This window comes from Macaca mulatta, chromosome 10, assembly GCF_049350105.2.
Source record: "Macaca mulatta isolate MMU2019108-1 chromosome 10, T2T-MMU8v2.0, whole genome shotgun sequence".
Lineage (NCBI taxonomy): Eukaryota > Metazoa > Chordata > Mammalia > Primates > Cercopithecidae > Macaca > Macaca mulatta.
In genome coordinates, this window is record NC_133415.1 from 96,882,686 (window position 1) to 96,899,981 (window position 17,296).

The 17,296-nt window shown below is 44.4% G+C and overlaps 1 protein-coding gene across 5 annotated transcripts in view; it reads left to right on the plus strand.

The window, feature by feature from the left end:
* TOX2 (TOX high mobility group box family member 2) overlaps positions 1-17,296 on the plus strand; it is a 157,131-nt gene that overhangs the window by 128,206 nt on the left and 11,629 nt on the right. For all 5 annotated transcript variants that reach the window (XM_015148957.3, XM_028828435.2, XM_028828439.2 and 2 more), the window contains exons 4-5: positions 11,337-11,576; positions 14,342-14,569. In XM_015148957.3, the coding sequence (XP_015004443.3) occupies positions 11,337-11,576; positions 14,342-14,569 (468 nt within the window). The remainder of the gene's footprint in view (positions 1-11,336; positions 11,577-14,341; positions 14,570-17,296) is intronic.

Below are 17,296 nucleotides of genomic sequence, written 5' to 3' on the forward strand. Positions count from 1 at the left end.
GCCCCAGAACGGTCACTGCAGGGGCCACCATGGCACCTGGACTCAGGAGACCATGCTGGAGGCTGGAACCAGAGCTGCGTAGCTTGAGATAGCCCTGAAAGCAGACCCTGACACAAAGGTTTGGGTGCAAGAAGTTTGTCTCGGGGTGAACCCAGGAAGCCCTTGGAGGGAAGAGGGCAGGTGAGATTGAAAGGAAAGAAAGTCATGGGTTGTTACCACTGTGGGCCACAGGAATGGGGTCCTGCTGTGGACCGTCTGAGAGACTTGTGGATGTGATCTGGGAAGGATGTCAAGTCTTCTGGGACGCAACTCGGAATCGTCCCACTGAGGGGACAGGAAGTCAAGGTTTCATCTGCAAACCGTTCTCACTGGCTGAGGGTCATTCCTGGGGCCCCAGTTGGTTAGCAATTCCAGCTGTTTGGACCAGAGAACACAGGGAGGGAGGGAAGCCGTCCACATGTACAATGACCCTCTGTAGGGACCCCCGAGGTGGGCCGAGGGCCGAGGGGCAGGGCCCCCACTGCGTCTGCTGCAGCTGATCAGGAATAAAGGCCGTAGCTGCTAAAAGTGTTGGGGCAGCAGGGTGTGGATTCTGACTGGAGTAGAGGTCTTGTGAACTGGTAGAGTTTTCTAGAATGCATGGAGGGATGGACAGGGTCTCACCACTTCTGTGTCCCTCTCTTGTGAGCTCACCTTTCTTCTTCTAAAGGCTGAAATTGGCTTTAAGCAGAACACGTTTTTAGGTGCAATGCGGGAATTTTAGAATCATCATGGGGAATGCCCCTATCTGTAGGTGTCCATGGAGGAGTCACAGACTCACTTGGAAGGAAAGTAAGATGGGAGGAAATGTCGGACAGAACCTGAGGAGCACCAGCGTTTAGTGGGTGGGCTGAAGAAGAGCAGGAAGGACTGGCTGGAGAGGCAGTTGGACAGCCAAGCACCAGGCCCTCGATGGAGAGAAGGGGGCTGGAAGGGGAGGCAGCAGGCGCAGGAGTTAAGGGTGGAGAAGTGTCTTGGGGAAGGCATCGTAACTTAGGGAGGAGGGTGATACTTTAGAGAGGTTCAGCTCCACGTTTAGCAGCTGTGTGATTAGGGGCAAGTCTCTTGGCCTCTCTGAGACTTGGCTTTTTCTGCTGGGGATGATTATATTCTGCCTCCTGTGGTAGCTGTGATTAAATGAGTCCTATGTGGACATGCTCAGCACAGTGTCTGGCACATATTAAGTGCTTGATAAAAATCTCTCCTCTTCTTCCTCCTTCTCTTCCTCCTGATGAGGATGGTGGTAAGGACACTGATTACAACGGTATGGGTAGTAATGAGGACAGATGCCAGGTGAGTCGCTGGTGGGAGGAGTGGCCCAAGGACAGTGAGGAGAGACAATTCTTTGCACAGCTGGCTGCATGGAGAGGAAGGAAAGTTGGGGCAGAAGTTTTTAGGGGACCTGGAGCTAAGAGAGATTTTAATTTGAAGATGGGAGAGGAGTGATATTGATGAGATGCATCCGGCAGACAGAGGAGACGGGAGCTGAACTGATGGAGGCGGAGGCTTTCTAGAAGCAGAGCCTGAGACGGGGTTCTTGTGAAGGTTGTTTACTGAGGGAGGGGCTGCAGGAATCAGGGATTGCAAGGGAAGGGGCTGAGCATGGATGTAGCCTCGGCTGGAGACTCGCTTCAGCCTGATTCCACAGGGAGCCCTGGAGCGCAGATTCACTGCAAGCAAACAGGGTGGCCTTTAGCACCCCTGTGCCAGTCAAGCAGTGGTGAGGTCTACTGCAAGGCGGGCTGTTGGTGTTAAGGAGATGTCATAACCTCCTGGGAGAACCAGCTCCCATTTGGCCACTTTTCTGGAGATGGGGGCAGGTGCCAGTGCTCCCAGCACACAGGGGAATGAGTACAGCAGCATGGTAAAGGGGGTGGGGTCCGGCACCAACAGTGTCCACTACAACGGGCATCCTCAGCTAACAGGCCTCAAATTAGGGGCACATTTTTCACCTTGGGGAAATTAGGACAAAGTTTTTTAAATGCCCTAGAAAACCTGGGATGCTTAGTGGCTGTCCCCATGTCTTGCTGGTTTTTATCTATGAATAGCCAGTCATGTACTGTCTTTATGAAGGGAACTGTCTCTCTAATTGACTGTGAGACCCTGAAGTGCAGTTGGGGAAGTGGGCGCTCTCATCCCCAAAGCCTGGCATTGTGTCCATCACAAAGCATGGACTCATGAAAGGTCCGACCATATATTGAGAATATATTTGTAACTATAGCAAGAATGAAGCTTCTCCACAGAGACTTGACATCCTTCCTGGATCGCATCCAGTTCTGCTGTTATGGCTTTAATTTTATTAAATAGGTCCAACAAGCATTTGCTTTTGCAGTATGCAGGCTTGAATCCAGGAATTAGGATATAAAGAAAAGTCACTGGACAATTGTACAAAATCTGTAGTTCTAAAGAAGGCACATTCTGAGAATCTTACTCCAAAAAATAGGCAAAAACATTCATAATAAACTTCAATTATACGGCATAGCCATGTGATGAGAAGAATTTGCAATCAGGAAAGATGGCTTTCAGGTAAAACGTGTATATTAGTCTGTTCTCATGCTGCTAATAAAGACATACCCAAGACTGGATAATTTATAAAGGAAAGAGATTTAATGGACTCACAGTTCCATAGGGCTGGGGAGGCTTCACAATCATGGTGGAAGGCAAAAGAGAAGCAAAGGCACGTCTTACATGGTGGCAGACTCTTGTCTTGTACAGGGGAACTCCCATTTATAAAACCATCAGATCTAATGAGCTTATTCACTATCACAAGAACAGCACAGGAAAGACCCACTCCCATAGTTCGATTACCTCCTGTTGGGTCCCTCCCACAACATGTGGGAATTATGGAAGCTACAATTCAAGATGAGATTTGTGTGCCAAACTATATCGAGATGTGACCACTGGATGTAAAAGTTCAGTGAAAGCAGCGAGCACCACTGGTTGTAACCAAATAAGCAAAGATGATCAGCTCCAGGTTTACTCCTAAAACTCCAAGGGAGAAGTTAAAGGGCTCAAAATTATGACTGAAAAGATAAAACATCCTGATGATTCAATGTGTTTAATAGGAAGCTTAGCAAAAAGGCAATAATCAAATAATTGTAGAAAATATCACTTATCTGAAGAAAGTGGAAAGTGTTCCAAAGGACCTAGCGAATATCAGCAAAATTAAATCTGTTACCCACGTGTAAAAAACATCATAGTGCAATGTTTTTAGTTCAAAGAAACTTTGAGATTCAAAAAAGCCGTTATTGTTGTCATTATTATTTGGGGGATCGGATTTTATTCTAAGAGGATCAACAAGCCAATGAAGAATTTTGAGGAGGATGGTAGCCTGGCCTGATTTATTTGTGTGTTTTAGAGAGGTATTAATTGGTTGAGATGTGAGGAGTGTGAAAGATGCAGGATTCATTATGGAGGTGGAACCAACAATGGCGTGTCCTGGCTAGTGCCTGGGGTTGTAAGGGAAAGGGAGAAGACAGGGTTTATGTTCAGGTTTGTGGCTTAGGTGACAGCAAGAATGCCAGTGCCATTTTACTATTTTGTAAAACTGGAGGAGGAACAGGTTTCAGGAGAAACACACTCCATTGCAGCGTGTGAAGTTTGATATGCTTGCAGGGCATCCGAGGGAAGATGTCACTCAGGCAATTGGATGTGGGAGTCTGGAGCCCAGGTTGGAGGTGAGGGGATCAGGCTGACCCTATTTCAGACATTTCAGGGTGCCTAATAGGGCCAATTCAGTCACGTGGGTACCAGCCATTTCCCCTCATTCCAGACTTCCCGGAACCCATCACATTTAAGTTTAACACTCTGCTTGGAAGAGCCCATATTGTTGTTGCTGCTGCTTTGGCTCTGCTTTTGAATAAATAAATATTGCAGGTACAAATTAAGGTCCCTTTGTACCTCTCTGTCCTCAGAAGGAAATAACCACTATTCTGTAGTGGGTGTTTTTAATGCTTTTTCTACATTTTCATATATCCTTGAACACCTGACAGTGATGTTTTATATTTTAAACGTGTTCATAAAGGCATTATACTATACGTGTCCTTCTGAAACTCTCTTCACTGGTTACTGTCTTTGAGTTCATCTGCACTGGCAGATGTAGGTCCAGGTTGGTCAGGTTAACCCTCTACAGAATTCCATTATGTGAATACACTGCAGATTTTTCCATCTCTCAGTTAGTGAATGTTTACATTATTTCCAGTTTTTTTGGAATTAAATGCCATAATGATCATCTTTGTTGTAATGCATAACTTTCTAAAGGTAACATCATAATTCTCATATAAATATAAGATGAAAGTGTGCCAGAAATTCATTTAAGTCATGATTAATGAGGAATCCGGTAAGATATGACAACAGATCCAAAGGCAAATCTGAAGAATGGACACATATGTAGGCAAACAGGATAGTGAAATAAATTTTCTAAGAAATGCAAAACGGGTTAATAGCTATGGAGCCACTAAACATAATGTTTGCAATCACCTTTTTTACAGGGTGCGATCAATTATATCCCTATGAGACAAAATTTGTTTGCATTTTTATAGACAAGAATGAGTTTCACTCTACCTCACACCTATTAGGATGACCTCTATTGAAAAGAGTGGGAGAGAGAGAGAAACAAGTGGCGTGGATGTGTAGAAACTGCAGCTGGAACCCTTGTGTGTTGCTGGTGGGAATTGAAGTGGTATAGCCACTATGGGAAACTGTATGGTGGTTTCTTAAAATTAAAAACAGAGTTACTATATGATACAGCAGTTGGAATTCTGGGTGTCTGCTCAAGGGAATTGAAAGCAGAGTCTCCACAAGATACGTGTGCATCCATGTTCCTAGTGGCATTATTCATAATGCCCAACCAAGTGCCTACCAGCAGATGAATAGATAAGCAAAAGGTAGTCTATACATACAAGGGCATATTGCTCAGCCTTAAAAAAAGGGAAGAAAGTTCCGATTCAGCTACCACATGGATGAACCTTGAGGACCTTTTGCTAAGTGAAATAAGCCAGTCACGAAAGAACAAATACTGTGTGATTCCACTTGTTTGAGGCACCTGGACTAGTCATATTTCTAGAGACAGAAAGTAGAAGAGTAGTTTCCAGGGCTGGGGGGAGAGGAATGGGGAGTTCTTACTTACTAGGGATGGAGTGTTAGTTTTGCAAAATGGAAAGAATGCTGTGAATGGCTGCTGGTAATGGCTGCATAATAGTGTGAACGTATTTAATGCCACTGAACTGTACACTTAAAAATGGTTCAGATGGTAAATTTTATGTGTATTTTATCACAATTTAAATTTTTAATGATTAAAAAATCAGTAGCACTAATATCATCTTTCTAGTGATTCAAGAATCACTTGAACCCGGGAGGCAGAGGTTGCAGTGAGCCAAGAGCTTACAAAGTTGTAAAATAACCTAGACAAAGACATATACTCCTATAGAAGCAGGTAACCCAGAGGTCCGCTGGACAATGCCCCGCAGTTCATTGAATGACACTAATTTGTCCATTTGAAGGCTTTTGCAGTTTTCCACACTGTGTGTACGTCTTATGCATGTGGGAAAGTTCTTTATAGTAAACATCTTGGAGTAGAAGTCTAAGTTATAGGATATCTGCATCTTCAATATACTGAGTATCGCTAGGTTGTTTTCTAAAGCGTTTTACATACTAGTCTACGCTCCTAACAGCAGTATACGCAGAAACATAAATGGTCTGGTAAACTTATGAAAAGGTGGTCACCCTCACTAGTGATCAGAATGGTAGAAATCCGAGGGACTTTGAGAGACTTTCACACTTAGCAGGTTTGCAAAAGTTCAAAAATTCGCCATTATCAAGAGTTGGTAACAATATGAAATCACCGAGTCAGGAATATCTGATAGAAGAATTCTAAAGCAGGTGGCTGGGAAGAAAAAGAAAACAAGCCCTAACACATAGCCCTGAGGCCAATTTGACCTTGAGGAGATAATGCCAGATTCTTGTTTAAGGCTTATAGAAGGTGAGAGTGCATAAGCTGTGGGGTGGGAAGAGGGGGATGTTTAGAGAATACATTTTAAAACCTTCTGTCCTGGGCCGGGCGCGGTGGCTCAAGCCTGTAATCCCAGCACTTTGGGAGGCCGAGACAGGCGGATCACGAGATCAGGAGATCAAGACCATCCTGGCTAACACGGTGAAACCCCGTCTCTACTAAAAATACAAAAAACTAGCCGAGCGAGGTGGCGGGCGCCTGTGGTCCCAGCTACTCGGGAGGCTGAGGCAGGAGAATGGCGTGAACCCGGGAGGCGGAGCTTGCAGTGAGCTGAGATCCGGCCACTGCACTCCAGCCTGGGCGGCAGAGCGAGACTCCGTCTCAAAAAAAAAAAAATAATAAAATAAAATAAAATAAAATAAAACCTTCTGTCCTTTAAAACAGTTCACTTTAAATCTGTTTCTCAGATATTCGTATGATTAATAATCAAATATATATGTCACAATATATTAAGAACTGGATTAGAAACCAAAATCTACCTACACACAGTTTACAATTAAAATTATGCAGGACAAAAATAAAACAGTGCAAAATTAGAGTGATAATGATAGCAGATAAAGTAGGATTTCAGACAGAAACATTAAGGCAAAGATGCTTATTTTTTTTTATGAGCAAGGAGAAGCCACAGTAAAGACATAGCATTCTGGGACATTTACAGGATAAATAACTTCACATTAGTATGTATGAAGAAAATCTGTTTAAATTTTAGAGAGAAACTGCTGGAAACACAATAGGAATGGCAGGCTTTATGGAAAACAGTATGGTGGTTTCTTAAAAATTAAGAACAGAATTACTATAGATACAGCAATCGGAATGCTGGGTGTCTACTCAAGAGAATTGAAAGCAGAGTCTCCATGAGATACGTGTGCACCCACGTTCCCAGCAGCATTATTCATAATGCCCAACCAAGTGCCTACCAGCAGATGAATGGATAAGCAAAATGTCATCTATACATATAAGGGTGTATTGCTCAGCCTTAAAAAGGGAAGAAAGTTCCGATTCAGCTATCACATGGATGAACCTTGAGGACCTTAAGCTAAGTGAAATAAGCCAATTCTTTTGAGATTTTACACCTAAAGTAGTCAAAACTGTTTATTGAATAGACATATGGAGACGTGTACAATATACAGTATTATTTCCAATATACATGAACAGTTTTAAAAAAATGGATCATACTTGGGTGACAAAATAGTCTGTACACCAAACCCCTGTGACATGCAATTTGTCTGTATAATAAACCTTCACATATATCCCTGAACCTAAAAGTTTTAAAAAAAAGGAAAAACAAATTGATCATATCCTAAGCTATAACAAAAACCTCACTACATTCCAAAAAGATAAAATTCTAGGATTCATGGTCTTTGATCATAACAAAGGATACATTAAATAAAATCACTCTTCCAAATAATTTTAGGGTAAGAAATAAAATAATCAGCATAGAATATTTTAAAAATATTCACATGTAGCTAAAGTTCTCCTCAGGAGAAAAATCATAGTTACAGAGCAGGGTTTCTCAACCTCAGCACTATTGACATTTTGGGATGAATAATTCTTTGTTTGGTGGGAACGTCCCTGGCCACTACCCAGCAGATACCTGTAGCTTCCCACCCTCCAGTTGTCAGAACCAAAAATGTCTTCAGAGAAATGCCTCCTGCATGGTAAAATTGCTTGTCTCAATTCCTGCCCTAGATGTTTCTATTACTAAAAAAGAAAGTGTGAAAATAGCTTAATTTGAAAACCTATGTAAACAACAACATATGATACCTCAAGTCAACATTAATAGAGAAGAAAGCAGAATTTAATGAATTATGAAAGTTGTCAATTTTTTAAAAAATTTAAGAGCTGGTTCTTTGGCTAGACAGTTGAAATATATAAAGTTTTGGCCGGGTGCAGTGACTCATGCCTATAATTCCAGCCCTTTGGGAGGCTGAGACGGGTGGATTGGATCACTTGAGGTCAGGAGTTTGAGACCAGCTTGGCCAACATGGCAAAACCCCGTCTCTACTAAAAATACAAAAAGTAGCCAGATGTGGTGACATGTGCCTGTAATCCCAGCTACTCAGGAGGCTTAGGCAGGAAAATCGCTTGAACCCAGGAGGTGGAGGTTGTGGTGAGCCGAGACAGTGTCACTGCACTCCAGTGTGGGCAACAGAGGAAGACTATGTCTCAAATGAAAAAATATATAAACTTTTGAGAAGGAAAATTTTAAAAAGCAACATGTATTCACAATATTACAATTGTGAATGGGAATGGATGAAAACCATAGAGTGTATTTAAAAACATATTATCCAGTTATATGCTAGTATGTGTTAGTATCTGGATAAAATGAATAAATGTGTGTGTGTGTGTGTGTGTGTGTGTGTGTGTGTATGTGTGTGTATATACATATATATATATATATATATATATATAAAACATTTACCAAAACTGACTCAAGAGAAAATGGAAACTAAAATAGACCTATTAGCCATGAAGGATATTGTGAAAACAAAAAGCACTGGGCCTCAGATGGTTTTCTGTTTAAGCTCTTTCATTCTCTAAGGAAAATGTAATTTATATGTTGTTTATTCTGTTCTAGGGCATAAGGGAAAAGTTCATTTTCTAAAGCTGATCATAACAAAAACACTATTTGACAAAAGTAACCCTAAAAAATAAAAACTAAGAGATATGTTATAAAAAAAAGACATGCCAGACACATTCAAACACATATACAGGCAAGGACAGCATTATTAATATCAGACTTCACGGAATTTGAGGCAAAAAATTAGACCAAAAAAGATAATAGTTTAATCCCCATAATGAAGATATAATTGTCTGTCTGCTTTTTGCGATAAAAACCAACATCAGGGCCGGGCATGGTGGCTCATGCCTGTAATCCCAGCACTTTGGGAGGCCAAGGTGGGCAGATCACTTGAGGTCAGGAGTTCGAGACCAGCCTGGCCAATATGGCGAAACCCCGTCTCTACTAAAAATATAAAAATTAGGCATGGGGGCACCACCTGTCGTCCCAGCTTACTTGGGAGGCTGAGGCAGGGGAATCACTTGAACCCAGGAGGCAGAGGTTGCAGTGAGCCCACTGCACTCCAGCCTGGACGACAAAGCAAGACTCCGTCTCAAAAACAAAACCAAACCAACATCAAATGCCCAAAACAAACACTTTATGCATTAAAGGGAAATTTTTTATGGAAGCAGAAAAAATTGCAGGCAATCTGGACAAGACTGTGTAAGATTAAAGAGCCAAAAAGGTAAGGAATCTAAAGAATAATCACTGATGGAATGGATAAATATTATACTGCTGTATTCATCTGCAAACACGCCCTATTCTTTGTAAGGACTGTGGAATATGTACACAATTTAATCATATTTGGGTCCCAAAGAAAACCTTAACAAAATCTCAAACTTGGTGAATAGTACAGACCCCATTCTTTCCTCATTTTTGTTACTAGAAATTGTAGCCAAAAGAAAAAGAAAATTAGCCACTTAGAATTTCCAGAACTCTTTTAGTTAGATTCTCTTTTTTAAGTTCCAGGGTATATGTGCAGGGTGCGCAGGTTTGTTACATAGGTAAATGTATGCCATGGTGGTTTGCTATACCTATCGACCCATCACTTAGGTATGAAACCCAGCATGCATTAGCATTTTTCTTGATGCCCTCCCTCCTCTTGCCTCTGACAACAGGCCCCAGTGTGTGGTTTCCCTCCCTGTGTCTAAGTGTTCACATTGGTCAGCTTCCACTCATAAGTGAGAACATGAGGTGTTTGGTTTTCTGTTCCTGCGTTAGTTTGCTGAGGTTGATGGCTTCCAGCTCTATCCATGTCCCTACAAAGGACATGATCTCATTCCTTTTTATGACTGTATAGTATTCCATGGTGTATATGTACCACATTTTCTTTATCCAGTGTATCATTGATGGGTATCTGGGCTGATTGCGTGTCTTTGCTATTGTGAATAATGCTGCAATGAACATACACGTGCTTGTATCTTTATAATAGAATGATTTATATTCCTCTGGGTACATACCCAGTAATGGGATTGCTGGGTCAAATGGTATTCCAGAACTCTTCTTGAACAACTCTTGGAACAAAGAAAGTAGATTTTAAACGTTCTAATCTGAGCAATGTTATATGAAGTGATGAATATATTAATTATTTCACAGTGTATATATGCATCAAAACATATCGCACATATAAATATATACAATTTGTCATTTGTCAATTTAAAAATATAACAAAATTGAGGGGGAAGCAGCAACTATAAATCTTTAAAATGCGGAGGAAGGGATAAAGATAAAATGAGATATTAAAGAATTAGAAAACAGAGAAGCAGAAGTGATAAACTTGAGATTTGATTCTTTTGAGGAGAAAAGAAACAACCCACATAAAACTGAAAGCCCATTTGTTTTCCTAATGAAGAAAAAATGAGAGAAAAACCAGATACTTGATGTTAGAAATTAGAAAGGGGAAATAACCACAGATGCAGAGGAAAGAAAACTCATAAGAGTATGCAAATAGGTACGCCTCACTGAACAGGGCGTGGACACATATTTAGGTCCAAAGTCATTCTAAATGTGTGTTTAGTGTGAGAAATGCTTATATGTAAAAACCAGTAGTTTGCTTATATTCCAAAAGCAACCAGTTAGAAAATATCATGGGGAATGGAGTTAACAATAAAATTGCTGACCTGTAGGAAGGAAAGTGCTCAACTTTATCAAGAAATTTATTCAATGTATTTAACACATGCTTATACAACATAGGGCTCACGGTATGCCAGGTACATTTGATCTTTAAGAACCCTAGCCTGTAGGTTTGCTCATATCCACATTTTACAGATGAAGAAACTGAGGCACAAAGAGGTTAAGTAACTTGGCCAAAGTCACCCAGCTGGTAGATGGCAGGACCAGGATTCAAAATGTAGTTAGCGTCCAGCATCTGTGGGCTTTGCTGTCATGCTGACTGCTCAGTTCATGCAGAGACATATCACATTCCAGGAGGGAAGACTCAGTCTCATCAAATGATCCAACATAACCGGACTGAGCTCTCTGGCAGGGGCTGAAATGCAAAGCATCTGTCCGAGGTGAGAGTCAGTAGAATGGCACACAGCCACGGAGCTGCCGTTTTCCCACGAATGCACTGGGGCTCCATTTTGAGATTCGCCTGTCAGGGATCGGAGCAGGAGCCATACCCATCACTTCTCCTCTGCATTCCGTCCTCCCAGTCTGCTAGCACAGATGTGATGGAGTGGCAGGACAGATCCTTCCTAACTCAAATCCCCTGTCCTCCTCTCTTAGATCCAGGAGATGGTCCACTCGGAGGTGGCCGCCTATGACTCAGGCCGGCCCGGGCCCCTGCTGGGTCGCCCGGCAATGCTGGCCAGCCACATGAGTGCCCTCAGCCAGTCCCAGCTCATCTCGCAGATGGGCATCCGGAGCAGCATCGCCCACAGCTCCCCATCACCCCCGGGGAGCAAGTCAGCAACCCCCTCTCCCTCCAGCTCCACGCAGGAAGAGGAGTCGGAAGCGCATTTCAAGGTATGTGCAGTGCAGGAACAGAGCCTGAAGCTGCTCTCCTGTCGGCAGGGAAGAGGTCCTGTGGGGAAATGGGCATCACCTCCCTCTAGTCAAGACTAGAAAAGCCCGATGTCTTGGGACTGAGCAGGCCTTCCGGGTGGTGGTTGGGATATCCGCCGCAGAGCTCAGTGGTTTTCTGTTAAGACACCCAGGCCACGCTGGAAGCCAAGGAAAAAGCACATTGGCAGGTGGAGCACCTGGTCAGGGGGATGGCACCTATGGGCCTTGGGACATAGGGCTTTGGCTGCTCCATGTGCTGAGTGTCCTTGACAAGCTGTGTCCCCTCGGGGCTCCCACAGCCTTGTGTGTAAAGCAGAGAAAATTCCAACAAATGTCGAGGGGATGGGGTGAGACAATCCTGTGAAAGTTGGCAAAGCCTGACTCCTGAAGGCCAGTGGGCGATTTCAGAGGTGTGGACGGCTTCAGCAAGGCCATTGGGGTCACATTTGCGGCCATTTGGCCCTTTTAGGAGAAAATATTCTGACAAAACTGTGTGATCCAGGAGGCAGCACCTCTGGGCCTAGAGTATTCACTGACCTTGAGGGTGGGGTGCAAAAATGACCCCGCCCCCCCCACCGCAGTGGGAACATGGGTTCCCCCAACATTCCTGGAGTCGACTGGTTTGACCTCTTCAAGAACATGGTAGACATGGTAGGGATGAGAACCTGCCACCTGTCCAGGCTCTGGCCCTTCTTTGCATTGACTCCAAATCCACCTCCCAGTGAGAGAACATCGTGTCTTACCAGGGAGGAAAACAGAGGCCCAGAAAGGCCAAAGACAGAAGTGTTTGCCTGGGACCTCCCAGCAAGCTAGTGGTGGAATCAAGACTTACCTCCCTTCGTGCGTCCTACCTCTGTCGATCCAGTGTCCCTTCCACATGGTGGCCTCCCAGAGACCTGGGGCCGTAACCCTGGACTTCGGGGGGAAAGGGAGTTTACCTCTGGATCCTGGCCCAGCTTCACCCTAAGGATGACTCAACCTCTATTATAGTTCATGCAGGAACAGTTTTTGTTTAACAAACACTCCCTACAGGCCAGACACTGCTCTAAACACGTAACAAGTATACGTCCATGTAATCCTCATAAAAGTCCTCTGGGACAGGGACTGTTATTATCTCTGTTTGGCAGAGGGGGAAATAATGTATCTGTTATCATACAGCTAGTAAGTGGGGGAACCAGGATTCAAACCCAGGAGGCTGCAGGTGTAGGCCAGTGCATGTGCCCTCAACCCCCTGCCCTGCTGTGCCTGTTCAGGACTTTATCAATGACAACATGCCTCTTCATCCCTGATCTTGCTAGGGCCACACCGTGGTGCTAACATAACTGGGGCTTGGAGAAGAGGGTGGCTGCAGAGATAAGCCTCAGGAACAGAACCATGTTCTTCAGACATGGATGCCTGATCACGCCTACTGGCCCATGGCTTTATCATCAGTTCAACGTGTCACCTCCATCTTCTTGGCTCCTAGAGCCAGAGTCTTCACTGCAGGGTCCAGGGCTTTTGACCAAAGTCCCCTGTACCTGCATGGCTTGAGTGACCCAACAGAGCCCCACTGAGGTCTGTGGTGGGCAACCCAACCACCCCCCCACCCTGGAAGCCCTAAGTCAGTGTTCACAGGATCATGGTCCTGCGGTCTGTCCAGGGTGAAGCCACTGGCTCCACGGCTGACCCAGTAACAGTCGCTGTAGCTTCATCCCCTCCCCACTTTACAGGGGTCCAGGGACTAAGCTACCTGCTCAAAGCTGCACAGCTGAAACATGGAGATGGAGACTAGCCTTTTGTAATGCAGGATCCTTTTTGGGGATTATTTGTGATCACAAGTGGGAGAGCATATATATATAGATAGATACCTATCTAGACACATATCTATATAGATATATATCTATCTAGACACGTATCTATATAGATCTATATGTATATAGACATGTATCTATATATAGATCTATATCTATATAGACACATATCTATACACATATCTATATATATCTATATATACACACATATATACATGTATATATACACATATATACAGGTATATACACACGTATATACACACATATGTGTGTGTGTATATATATTTACACACATACACATGCACACACACTCCAAACTTGGAAATAGGCCCCCAAATAACTGCACATTCTTTCAATGTCATACCAAAGCATTGGCTCACAGGCTTACTCAAGAATTATCTGATTCTCTAGGAAAGTGGACCTTTGCTTTGATTCATTATTCATTATTGATTAGGGGATTTTATAACTCTGTAAAAGAAGAGGTTACCTTGGGGGGGAAAAATGTAATAAGAGATGTGATTTTTGTCTGATAAGGCAAATTAACTTTGCCCAGTAGAGATGCGAATTTCTGTCCAGTAGAAAAGATTAAAAGTCCTAAAGGTGATAGTTTTAGCGTTCTATTGGCACTAACCACTTTTACGTGTAATTTAGCAATCTAATTCCAGCATTCTTTCCATTCTTTCAGTGACTATACAGTCATCTTCTCCTCCTGCATTTCTCTGAATCAACTTTACAATCATGCTGGTTCTCTTTAATGAGTTAAACACCCACCCAGGGTGTGTGTGTCTGTCTGGCCATTGCCCTTTCCCCGTCGCGAGTGGTTATCTGTGCCTGAGCAGGGCTGGAAAAGCGCAGCTTGGCTGGAGTCTGTGTGGATTGCCTTTGGCAGGAGGCCCTTGGGCTTCTTTGGTTATCTGACTCTTCTCACTCGGGCAGATATCGGGAGAAAAGAGACCTTCAGCCGACCCAGGAAAAAAGGCCAAGAACCCAAAGAAGAAGAAAAAGAAGGACCCCAACGAGCCGCAGAAGCCTGTGTCGGCCTACGCACTCTTCTTCAGAGACACTCAGGCCGCCATCAAGGGTCAGAACCCTAGTGCCACTTTCGGTGATGTGTCCAAAATCGTGGCCTCCATGTGGGACAGCCTGGGAGAGGAACAGAAGCAGGTGAGCCTCCCTCTCTTTCTGGGCCATCCCCTGAGGCTTTGTGGTCCTGGAGCCAAGGACACACTTTGAAGGTCTGAAACCAGGCCCAGCCCTGGAACTGAGACTCTTGCAGAGGTCCTTCCTGGGCTCAGTTGCCCATCCGTAAACTGGGAAGCTGGCTGCCTTCCAATTCTAGTAACCAACTGCACTTACTAGCAGCTTAACCACTCTGAACCTCTGCTTCCCCCTTGATAAAATGAGAACAAGTATCTCCATCCATCTTGTCCCTCCAACCCTCAAAGTCTGGAGTCCAGGCCAGAGCTTCCTATCCCACTGACCATGTGCCTGTGGCCTCCCCTAAAGGCCTCCAGGGAGAACAGAGAGCAGAACTAGCTGGTAGGCAAAGGGAGCTGCCAGCTGTGTGACCTCAGGCTGACCACCTAAACTCTGAGCCTCGGTTTTCATGTCTATAAAACAGGGGTGATGGCAACTCATTCTCTGAGCTCTTGTCTGGGCTGAGCTCTCCCTCCGGTATTTCACTGAATCCTTACAACACCCTGTGGAGTAGCCATTGCCTTCCTGTTTTGGTAGAGACACCAAGAGGTAAAGTGACTCGCCCAGGGTCACCAGCGTGAATCACGGTAGTCAGGATTTGAACTCACATCTGTAGAAGCAGGAGGCTCAGTTGGGATGTTGGCATGAGAGACATGAATCAAATAAGCAGATGAGTAAGTGTAAACTTACAGTTGTGATTGTGCCACGCACCAGGAGGATACATAGTTCACGAGAGTCGAAAGAGCAGGGACGGACATTGTCCCTGGGGTCCGGTCTCCAGGTGAGACCTGAAGAGTGAGTTCTCTTTGGAGGAGGGGAAGTGTTCCAGGCAGGGAGGCCTGGTAAGGGAAGGAGCTGGAAAAGCACAGGGGACTGAAAGGAGACCAGGATGGCCAGAGAGGGGACAGTGAGAGTCCCCATGGCAGAGACGGAGCTGGAAAGGAAGGCAGGGGCCAGATCACGCTGGGCTTTGCAGACCTTGGAAGGAGTCAGGCCCTGTTCTAAGAGGAGAGAAAGCCAGTGAAGAGTTTTATGCAGAGGAGAGACCAGAATGGCAGCATAAGGCAGGTAAGAGTAGATGTGGAGGGTGCACAGTCATCCAGGTGGGGGAAGGTGGGGCCTGGAGCATCTTCTAGAATGGTTTGGGGTAGGGGACATCCTGGCAGCCTCCTTGCATCTGGCTTCCATTCTGAGTAAATGGAGATGCCAGTCACTGGATGGGAAATATGGGGAAAGTAGCAGGCTTGGGGCAGAGAGATGAATTACTGACTTATTTGAAACATCTCCTTTACCGTATTCTAAAATTTTAGGTAATTTTGGAATATGTTACAATGCAGAGAATTTATTTGTGAGATGACCCCCACCTCTGGTAGGAGAGTAGGGAAATGAGACAGGGAAAGGAGGGCAGCCAGGAAAGGGCACATTGTCCCAGGAGAATCCACCATGGGCAACTGGAGCACAGTCCCGCTGAGAACTCAGGAGCCTGCTTAGAATGTGCCAGGCCTCAGGGTCATCCTGTCTGAGGGGCAAGGGTGCTGGGGTGGACACCAGCATTCCTTCCTTCTGCAGCACCTCTGACCTGCTACACATGCCAGGCTCCTGCCACCAGAGGGACCCCCAGGCAAAGGAATATAGCCGGTGGCAGCTGGAAGTAGAGCATGTTTGTAGGACAGGGGTAAGGACTGGGGGATATTGGCAGGGCACTGCGGCTTTTGCTACAGGGACATGTCTTTTTCACTTGTGTGTTTTGTTGGCAACCAACCAATTCCCTTTCAAAAGACTTCAGGTTTTTTTGTTTGGTGGGGGAATTTGCTTGCCCTTTTATACAGTCTGGGGAGACAGTGGTCTCAGGTGCTGTGTCCCTAGGCATTCCTTTCCTGATGCTTTCTCTGACTTTGTTCAGCACAGCCCAGAGACAAGCAAAGGCGGTTGAGAGTCCCAGCCCCTGTGTTGGTTTCATTTCTGCTTACCCACCTGGTGTTTTATTTCTAACCCAAGAACTTGGCATATAATTTATTCCCATCCAATAATGGGCATATCTCTCCTTTTACTTAATGCATTTATAAATGGCATGTTTCTCCCCATTTTCCTAGCAAATTGTTGATGTATAAAAAGTTAGGGATTAAAATAGTAAGCTTGGCAGTTACAAATTAATCATTTCTGATCATTTTTAATTCCTGAGTCTTCTAGGCTTAAAAAAAGTGTCTAATTATCTACATATTTATACACATATATCTTTTACAAACAATAATTTTGTCTCCTTTGTTATTTAAGAGACAGGGTGTTGCTCTGTCACCCAGGCTAGAGGTTAGTGGCATGATCATAGCTCATTGCAGCCTTGAACTCCTGGGCTCAAGCACTTTTCCCAGCTCATCTTCCCAAGTAGCTGGGCCTACAGGCGTGCCGTGCATCACCATGCCCCACAAAATTTTTTTCATTTTTTTTTTATAGAGACAGGGTCTTGCTGTGTTGCTCAGGCTGACAAACTCTTAGCCTCAAATGCCCCCCAAAGTGCTGGGATTAGAGGCATGAGCCACTACATCCAGCCTTGTCTCCTTATTTTGTCTCCTCACTTCTCAGATTTCTAATTTTGTTTTCTTTTCCCAGTTATGTTGACTAGGACTTCTAAAAAAGAGATGTTCAGCAATGGTGGGGATAGTGGTCTTCTTACTTTGCATTACCTCTCATGTTTCA